At 47.5% G+C, this 9,698-nt stretch overlaps 2 protein-coding genes across 6 annotated transcripts in view; both read left to right on the top strand.

Moving 5' to 3' along the window:
- The window catches only part of DNAJB6 (DnaJ heat shock protein family (Hsp40) member B6), a 398,231-nt gene that overhangs the window by 350,234 nt on the left and 38,299 nt on the right, over window positions 1-9,698 (top strand). For all 4 annotated transcript variants that reach the window (XR_014139062.1, XM_081799764.1, XM_081799763.1 and 1 more), the window contains exons 2-5: window positions 1,861-1,952; window positions 2,937-3,046; window positions 5,349-5,408; window positions 6,201-6,311. Coding sequence is in view for 3 of the 4 variants with exons in the window: in XM_081799764.1 (XP_081655890.1) it covers window positions 1,888-1,952; window positions 2,937-3,046; window positions 5,349-5,408; window positions 6,201-6,311 (346 nt within the window). In the remaining variant the exon portion in view is untranslated. The remainder of the gene's footprint in view (window positions 1-1,860; window positions 1,953-2,936; window positions 3,047-5,348; window positions 5,409-6,200; window positions 6,312-9,698) is intronic.
- Window positions 6,480-9,698, top strand: part of LOC145716435 (uncharacterized) — a 10,723-nt gene continuing 7,504 nt past the window's right edge. The window contains exons 1-2 of one of the 2 annotated variants that reach the window (XM_081799767.1): window positions 6,480-7,225; window positions 8,307-8,411. In XM_081799767.1, coding sequence (XP_081655893.1) covers window positions 7,219-7,225; window positions 8,307-8,411 — 112 coding nt within the window. In that variant the 5' untranslated portion in view covers window positions 6,480-7,218. Of the gene's footprint in view, window positions 8,412-9,698 lie in introns of both variants that reach the window. The other variant, XM_081799766.1, reaches the window with a different exon arrangement.

Genomic DNA, 9,698 nt, shown 5'->3' with positions numbered 1-9,698 from the left:
GGCCCCATTCTCAGGATTACCACTTCTGGTGTAAACTCCTGGTTGTGTCTGGCACTTGAGCCTCTTTCTGGCAGCTCAGCTTCTTCAAATGTATTTGTTGGACTTCAACATTTCTAGGTATTTCAAGGTGGGGGGGGATCTATTTTACATCATCCTTTGGTTTTTTTTTTTTTTTTTTTTTTTTAAGGATTTTATTTATTTGACAGAGACACAGCGAGAGAGAGGGAACACAAGCAGGGGGAGTGGGAGAGGGAGAAGCAGGCTTCCCGCGGAGCAGGGAGCCCGATGCGGGGCTCGATCCCAGGACCCTGGGATCATGACCTGAGCTGAAGGCAGACGCTTAACGACTGAGCCACCCAGGCGCCCCAATCCTGTGATATTTTTGAATTATTCCTTGTGTCGAGCTCCTGTACTAGTAACGAGTAGATTTCATCTGCTTCCTCTGACCCTTTATTTATTATTATTACTTTTTAGATTATTTGAGAGAGCGAGCATGAGCAGGAAGCGGATGCAGGGCTCAATCCTATGACCCTGAAATCATGACCTGAGCCCCTTGAGATGACCTGAGCTGAAACCGAAAGTTCGCTGCCCAACTGACTGAGTCACCCAGGCACCCCCTTTTGACCCTTTAAATGCAGAGTTTCTCTGTAAATGCTTGGCTGGTACATTTCAGTTTGGAGTCATGACGTAATACTAGATTTTTTTTTTTTTTAAACCGTGGGTTGGTCCCCCAACGTTGGCAACGACTGTGTGTGCATCTTGTTTTGAGCAGTGGAAAAATTGCTAGTTGTGGCATTATTTAACCTAGACCGCGTTCAGCCTCGGCACGGTGGCCTCAGGAAGACTATGATTGCATGTCCTCACTCAGAGTCAGAGTGTCTCTGAGGTCTGATAGTTGAGTTTCCGGGGATGCCGTGGGAAGCCCAGCTTCAGGTGTGGGCAGAGCAGTCTGACCGAAGGCTCTGTTCTCCTGGTGAAATTCATGCGTCCTGTCAGAGGCTAGGCCTGTTCTTCGTAAGTTTTTGATCACTCGTTGAATGAGGTGTTTTACTCAAAGAAGTGAATTCATTAGATTTCACTTGAAGAGGCAGCATACATGTACCTGGTTGTGGGACCCAAGGCCCTTCCTGTTAGAGGTGGCAGAAGCAGAACGGATTCTCCTTGTCCTGCCCTAGGCAGTGACATGGGTAAGTGTGAGGCAAATCTCTGCTGCTAGTTTTCCACTGAAGGCGAGATCTGTGGGGACATTCTCTCATTAATATCGACAGCAGGGCAGTGATGTGTTTGTTTTGTGGATGGATGGGAGTTTGAAGCCAGAGGGTAAAGGTACTCTGATAGCTGTGTTGTCAAAGACATTTCCTTTTTCTTTCTCAGGACTTTGGGGGGGGGGGGAGGTGCGCATCAGCTCGTCCCCAGTCTTTGTGTGGTTCCCATGTTACAGGGACAGTGTGTTCATCCTGGTGGCTGTGCAGTCTTGCCCAATGCCTGGCACAGGAATGCACTGAATGAAGGAGGTAACCAAAGCTCCCTGAGCACGGCCCCTGTCAGGAAAACAACATACTCACAAAGGGCCTGTCAGCTGGTGGTCAAGTGGGCCCTGAGTGTCTGCCTCAGAGTCACCTGTTAGTTTTATTTAGTTAAGGCAGCTATTATTAGGCTATTTCAGAGTTTTTTATTCTATATCAAGAAGGGTCTTAGGGCACAAGTCTTGGAATCTGTTCCCAGACAAGGGTCCAGCCTGACAGGCTAGTGGTTAGTGTGCAGGTGAGGTGACATTCCCTTCCCTCTCTGCTGTGTTCCTCCCCCACGATGAACCTAACCTTGGCAGTCCTGTCATTGACCGTGGATTTTCTAATTGCAGGACTCACTCCAACAGCCTGTTAAAAGATGGTGGATTACTATGAAGTTCTAGGCGTGCAGAGACATGCCTCAGCCGAGGATATTAAAAAGGCGTAAGTAATTGTATTTATGAAATAATCTGTGCAGTTGTGCACTGGTCCTTGGGTATTGTTACTTTTTATCTATTGAAATGGGCCATGTAATATAACACTCTTTGAATACTGCTGTTTAATTTTATCTTCGGACAGAATAGTTAGCAGATTAACTCTTGCCTTCTCAGACCTAGGCCCAGCCTGTCCCTTGTCACTGAGGAATAAGAAGGTCACTTGGTTTCCTCTGTTACTTTGCCTTGGGACAGTGGATTCTGCTGGCTGCTTAAAGTAGATCAAACACTGAGGATGTGAAATAATCGCAGAGAACTGACGTTGGGCTTTGGAATGGAATTGACTTGGCACTCAGCACTCAGGGTGTGGTGCTGTAACCTCCTTGGTGTTAGCGGCTTTAAAAAACCCTTGTCGGGAGTCTGGGTGGCTCAGTCGGTTAAGCGACTGCCTTCGGCTCAGGTCATGATCCTGGAGTCCCGGGATCGAGTCCCGCATCGGGCTCCCTGCTCGGCGGGGAGTCTGCTTCTCTCATGTGCGCTCTCTCTCTCATTCTCTCTGTCTCAAATAAATAAATAAATAAAAATCTTAAAAAAAAAAAAAACAAAACCAAACCCTTGTCATGTGACCCCAGCTTGTCCTCCTAGAACCCATCTGGTCCCTGGTTCGGTTTGTCGGCCTTACCCATGCCTTTGTGACCAGGCCTGGCCCCTGCCTCTGTGTGCTGTGCTCTCTCAGCCGCTGACCAGTTTGGCCTGCCCGCATTGGTCCTCACACATTTTCACATTCCTGTATCTCTAGAGGTTGGTTTGTATTCCACTGGGTGGATTTGAGAACTTGTTTCTTTCGTGGTGGGGGAGAGGGAGCTTTTACTGTTGAAATCGATGTTCGTGTCACGAGCTTAAAGCTCCGCATCCATCTCGCAGCCGCATGATGTCCCACAGCCAGTGGAGTTCTGCACGTGGACGTGACCTCTGCTCTTTGACTCTTTTCAAGGTACCGGAAATTGGCACTCAAGTGGCATCCCGATAAGAACCCTGAGAATAAAGAAGAAGCAGAGAGAAAATTCAAGCAAGTAGCTGAGGCATATGAGGTGTTATCAGATGGTGAGTTGACCTGTCCAGAGCTGGGGCTCTCCCCAGGGCCAGTGGGGTATGGATGTGGCTGGCTGAGGTACTGGGCACCGAGAAAAGAAGTTTCTTACTTTTCTTGTGAAACTTTGAGTCCTATTCCTGGCAGATACTTGAGAGTTAACTTGTGCTGTAGAGCACCCTGACTTCTAGCAGTTCTTTCAGGATGGCTATTTTATTTTTAAAGATTTTTATTTATTTGACAGAGAGAGACACAGCGAGAGAGGGAACACAAGCAGGGGGAGTGGGAGAGGGAGAAGCAGGCCTCCTGCCGAGCAGGGAGCCCAATGCGGGGCTCTATCCCAGGACCCTGGGATCATGACCTGAGCCGAAGGCAGATGCCACCCAGGCGCCCCGGAAAGCATAGGCTTTTGAAAGTCCCACCCATTAGCCTGGTTTCATGAATCAAGCAGAAGGTGGGCTGTTAGCCAGAGTCAGTCAGCAGATTCTTGGTGAAGAAAAGAGTGTGGGTCCTGGGCTTGGGAGAGCAGTGTGGAGCTTTTTTAGAAGACTGGAAATCTGCTGACACCGCCTCGCCAGGATGCAGCATCGAATGACCTGGTGTGAGTCAAGGCAGAGGTACCCAGGATAGAGTAGGACTCACTGGCTGCAGGGCGTGGGTGCTCGCCTCAAGTGTGTCCACATGTGGTCAGGGTCACTAGTGAAAGGCTTTTTTTTTTTTTTTTTAAGAGAGACATAGTGACAGAGATAGGGAGAATTCATGCGGGGGAGCAGAGGGAGAAACAGGCTCCCACTGATCAGGGAGCCGGATATGGGGCTCCGTCCCGGCGCCCTGGGATCATGACTGAGTCGAACGCGGACGCTTAACCGACTGAGCCACTCAGGCGCCCCGTGAAGGGCATTTTTTATTTTAGAGAGAACTCCATGTAACCATCACTCCCCTTCACTGCTTAACAATACGTTGAGCATTCTTGTTTTATCTGTTAATACATCTCTTTTACTTTAAAGGAAATCCCAGATCTTTTATTTCACTAGTAACTTGTTACTAGAAAACACATAAACACTGATAATTGCAATCTTTTTCAAATGTGGCATTTAAGGTCTTAAGCTGATAGTGGGTTCTGTCTTTTTTTTTTTTTTTTTAAAGATTTTAGTCATCTGAGAGAGCCCGAGAGCAGGGGTGGGGGAGAGGGAGAAGCAGTCTCCCTGCTGAGAGGGAGCGGGACTCCGTCCCTGGACCCTGAAACTACCACCTGAGCTGAAGGCAGGCGCTTCACCAGCTGAGCCACCTAGGCGCCCCTTATACTGGTTTTCTGAACTGGACTGACAGCACCGTGGGACCTCCGTGTCGTTATTTGTTTGGTCCTTGTTTGTGTTGATCCAGCACTTCTGGATTTGTGGATTCACAGATCAGGAACATTAGAAAAATGGAGGACTAAACCCAAACTGGTTTTTTTATTTTAGTCAAGTGATTAAAAAAAAAAAAAATTCAACTCAAAGTTGATTTTTGTCAGGAAGAGAACCTTTAAATTCTCATAGAGACGCTGTTGTTTCTCATCTCTCCCCTTTTCTGAGGGAGAGTGTCTTTCATGTTCTCTTACGCAGCCTCTAGCCCAGAAGTTCCCTTCGCAGGTGTGGTTACCATTCTTACTAGAGCTCTGGTAGTAGAAATGAACTGGCTTTCAGTGGTTTGCTTGTGCATGTTTCCCCATAACATCTGTTATTTTACCTCACAATTTGGTAAAACCTGGTATTTTGGGGGAAAACACGTGTCAAAGGCTGCAGGGTAGTTGTTTGTCTAGAAGGTAAATAGAAGACAGAGGACAGCAGAGCATCGTCAAGGCTTGGTTGGGCTGTTGCTCTTCCAAGGGGATTAAGCCTGTGGGGTTAGAGTTGGCGCCTCATCTGGCTTTCCGTACATTGGTTTCCTGCCCCACCGAGTCCCCATCCTGTTTCTCCATGCCACAGATCTTATCCCCCGTAGTTGGACTTGGTAGTAAGAAGGTACACATTTAGAATTCGAGTAGTTTTAGAACTTGCAGTGTGATTTTAATGTTTGCATGAGCCACGTGCTCTGTGTACAGTAGGCTGAAAGAAATACTTCAGCATTTAAACTGCCTACTACTTAAAAATTTTTCCGAGTTTTTAAGGAGATCCCTCTTCCCTGTTTTTATTTAAGGGAGGCCAGACTCTTTAAAGCTAACTGTGAAACCTTGAAAACTGCATTGGTTCCTTGGTTTACAATTTGGAAATACTTAGGTGAATTTTAAGGGGAAAAGAACTTGTTCTTTACTGACTCTCCTTTTTAAATTTATAGCCAAAAAACGGGACATCTATGACAGATATGGCAAAGAAGGGTTAAATGGTGGAGGTGGAGGTACGTAAATGTGGATTTTTTTCTTGGCTTGATAGTGAGCAAGGGAGGCCATCTGGCTACGGGAGGTCTTGACAAGGGGTTGGATTTGTCAGTTTTCTTGGACCGGGGCGTGTTTCAGAAACACACATGCAACCTGGAAAGGGGGTGGATTGTGGAGGAGGAGGTGAGGTGGACCACATTGAACAGCCTCGTGTTAGACGACGATGGTGTGTGCGGATGTGCTGTTGGTAGATACGGAGTCCATTACGACCCTGCTCTGACACACTGTGGGCTTGTGCTCCCAGATCAGTACCTCATCCTGGGTCAGAATATCCATAGGGCTTAGAGAACAGACGGTACCCACAAACCTGAGGGCTTGTGGCCGGCGGCAGCCCCACATGGGTGCGTGTGTTTGATGAGAAGTGCCCGTGACAGCCCGCGCCTGCTCAGCCCCTTGGCGGGCGTTGGGATATTAGTGCTGCAGACTGAGCACAGACCCGGCCCGGGTGACGAGCGCGAGTGAATGTTTCCTTGCTTCGTGTACATGACGCTTCACGACAGAAAATGCTTTCCTGTGTGTGGATGGTCGTGGTAGAGATGGTGAGAAAGTGCTAGTGACCACGCCGCTGTGACCTTCAGGAGTGCGAAGCGTGCGCTCGAGTCTCCCCACCAGTCACAGGCTGCGAAAAAAGCCATGGGTGTATGACCCATTTTTTTTTTATTTAGGTCCCAATTTATAGGATGTTTTGTAGATAAGTTACTGCCTCCTAAACGCAAGAATTCAAAAACTAAAAGCTCTATTGTATTTCGTAGGTGGAATTCATTTTGACACTCCGTTTGATTTTGGCTTCACATTCCGTAACCCAGATGAAGTCTTCAGGGAATTTTTTGGTGGAAGGGACCCGTTTTCATTCGACTTTTTCGGTAAGTTCATTGTTCTGTTGGCATGACCATGACTCCGCTGAGATGGGCATCCTTTTCTGTTCCATCACCATGGCACCCTGTTGTTTGGCTTTGTTTAAGCAGTGTAGGGGTTCTAAAATCCATTTTTCTTCCTCTCTGGCAGAGGTTTCTGAGTGGACGCTGTGCACGTGAAAATAATAAAGGTTTAAACGTATTCATTGTCTTCATTATGTATGGCCCTAATTAACATCTTTTTTTGTCCTCAGTTAGACAGTGGTAAGGATGCAGGTGCTGGGAGCTTGAGGGTGCTGCTGGCTTTTGAGCATGGAGTTCTACGTGAATTTTCCCCGAATTGTTCTGGGTACACACTGGGCATTGTAGCAGATGTTGTTCAGAGGACATTGGCTCTGTAAACCTGTGTCTGTTTCTCTAACTGGGGGCATTGTGACTGTTGAGTTCCCAGTGGGTGAAAAGAAAGGACCTCTCTAGAGCAAGGCAGCGCGGGTAGTCCTGGCCGAGAGTAGTTTTTGCTAAAGGAGACCGTTCCAGCTCCTGGGTCCTGCAGAATGGATTTTCCCATCAGCTGCACCTCTTAGCCGTGACGCCTGGGCCAGCTTTTTGTGTGTGTCTCCAACGCAGGTGGGGTGGGGAGTGGGTGTGGCCGCCTGCTGCGAGGGCTCCTTCGGCACGGCTGCGGAGCTGCCCCGGGTGCCGGGAAACTCGGGTGCCGCAGCCGTTTCTGTGTTGGCTCACTGTGGGTTCCCCAGCCTGTGCTTCCATCCTTTGTGGCCTGGAGCCTCGTCGGAGAGCCCGACCACCACCTGCTCCCCTCCAGGGGGACCAGAAGAGATGTTCTGTCTGCACATGATGGGGGAGAAACCAGTGGACCCTTGTGCATCCTAGGCATGAAGAAAAGTAACTTGCTGCCATGTCTGGTAGGTATCGGGGCCTTTTAAATGGTGTGGCCCCGGAGTTTATTTCAGATGGGGATTCAGAGAGATTTTCCTTCTTTCTTACTGTGGTTTGGCTTGACTTGAAGAGAGTAGCTGATGGAGGGTGCTGGGTAGTAGTATAATATGTATCAGCATGGGTTAGTTTTTCATCCACAGGTGTTACAGTGAGGCTAAGTTAGGGGTGGAGAGGAGATTGGTCTTTCGAAGACTTCAGCTTTAATGCTGCTACCATAGGCAGCGTATGGATCGGGAAGGCGTCCCTTCCCGTTAATATATGAGATACGTATATTCATTCTTTATTGATTGGCTTTTGTGTATGTAACAGATCTCACCATAAGAAAATACAAAGAATTTCGTGGTCTTCCCTGTGTTAAAATTTACTTTTGTGTCTCGTTACAACCTTTAGCGAACCGCACATGGGTTGTTTTGGGGGAGCAGGGCAGTGTTGGGTGAATCTCTTGGTGGCCAAGTGAGGATCTTCTGCCACCGAGGGTTTCGGTTCTAGTGCACATCACGGGGTGTGGGGCGGGGGGTGGCAAAGCAGGCTGACTTCTAAGCCTGAGGCCCAGCATGCTTTATATCTTCATGATTTGTCTTGGGGAAGAGTCCATTAGTGATTGAATTGTAGCCAAATTTTGTTTTCCTTGGGAAAAGAGTTTGACAGGCCAAGCTTCCTCAATAGGAATGATTTTCACTGAGCAGTTGTTTCTAGAGTGAAGAAGGTATAGAGATTATAATTGGGTGTAAATGAGAAAGTGATTACAGTTTTTTGCCTACTATAAGATATTTAAACCTCTTGACTTTCCTATCTTGTAAATTGTGAGATATGTGTATATACAGAAATCTTTATGTACACGTGTAGTTCACGGACGTTGTGGACATGAGGCACATTTTGGTGGCAATTTCTTCTTTTGGACTGTTTAAGAGATAACTAGTCTGCTGTAATTCAGACTCTGGGCCCTCGGTTTTAGATGCTGAGGTGCTCAGATTTTAAGAATAGGCATTTCCTTTATGTTTCCCATGATCAGTGTAGCAGTGATACTTCTTCAATCCATTCTTGTAGGTGTTGTAGGTGACTTCCATTTTCAGGCTCTCCGGATTTACACACAGGAAGAGAAGCTTCTCCATGGCTACTACATGTATGAAGTAACGGTACAGCCTGCTGGGGGTATGTGTAGTCTGGATCTTCATGCAGGGCTGGGGCTTTCTCATCTGGCAGTCGTTTCGTTGATGGTCACCAGCATCTGCCTCTTCTTACTCGGCCCTGTTGTGATGTCCATTTGTAGTAGCACAAAATTTTTAGTCTAAATTTTTCACACTTTTTTTTGCCCCCTCTCCTGTTATGCCTTCTAAGAAAAGTAGGTCAAAAATCGAAGACAGTCTGAACTGCACTTTGCGAGTATCAGAATATAAAATTCCATGTCTGACTCCCAAAACGAAAGGGGACAAAACTTCAAAGAGCTAGTGAGCAAGCCAGTGGGAAGGATCGAGGTGTGAAGAGTGTTGGACAGACTGTATGCAGATCTGTGCCCCAGGACACATCAGTGAGGACTGTCAGGTGGTGGTAGAGTGCTTGGGCCTGGGGCCTTGCTGATGCTGAAGCCCTGTGACCACAACCCCCCCCCCCCCGGCAGTCACGTGGATTCCAGAACCTGCTCAGAGCCCTTGGCCCTGAAGTCGAGGGTGCAGGTCATACCTTTGCAGGCACCTGATTTTGTTTAAATCTTTTCCCAAATATTGAGCATGCCAAAATGAGCTCTTGTCCAAATGCGAATTGGAAGGGATTGCATTAACTTGAGTTAGGGTGATCTGTTCATTGTTGACTTTTACAGGACACCATTACTCAACATTCTAAGATGGACAAGTAACTAATATTAGTATCTTGCAGTCATTAGAGGCCCAGCAGGGATAGCGTTTGGAAGAATTGTCTGGGTATAACTTAACGTTTTTATTTACTTCTATTCGCATGTTAGAAAGTAAGAGCCAGGGGTGCCTGGGTGGCTCAGGTGGTTAAGCGTCTGCCTTCGGCTCAGGTCCTGATCCCAGCGTCCTGGGATTGAGTCCCGCATCGGACTCCCTGCTAGGCGGGGAGCCTGCTTCTCTCCCTCTGCCTCTGCCTCTGCCTCTCTCTCTCTCTCTCTCTCTGACTTTCATGAATAAATAAATAAAAAAAATTAAAAAAAAAAATAAGAGCCAAACTTGAAAACCCATTCAGTTCAGCCCGTTTTCCCTTCATGATGGCATCAGTCCTGTAAGGCTTGTCTGTGAAAGACCTGCCGTCGCGGCAGACACGGATACGGCCTGTCAGCTCAGGGAAAGTGGGCTTTTTTTTTTTTTTTTAAGATATTTATTTATTTATTTAACACAGAGAGAGACAGCGAGAGAGGGAACACAAGCAGGGGGAGTGGCAGAGGGAGAAGCAGGCTTCCCGACGAGCAGGGAGCCTGATGAGGGG

The sequence above is a fragment of the Leptonychotes weddellii genome, chromosome 12 (assembly GCF_054177405.1).
Source record: "Leptonychotes weddellii isolate Sample4059 chromosome 12, ASM5417740v2, whole genome shotgun sequence".
NCBI classification, from domain to species: Eukaryota; Metazoa; Chordata; class Mammalia; order Carnivora; family Phocidae; genus Leptonychotes; species Leptonychotes weddellii.
The sequence above is the reverse complement of the archived record's forward strand: the minus strand, read 5'-3'. Positions and strand labels throughout refer to the sequence as shown.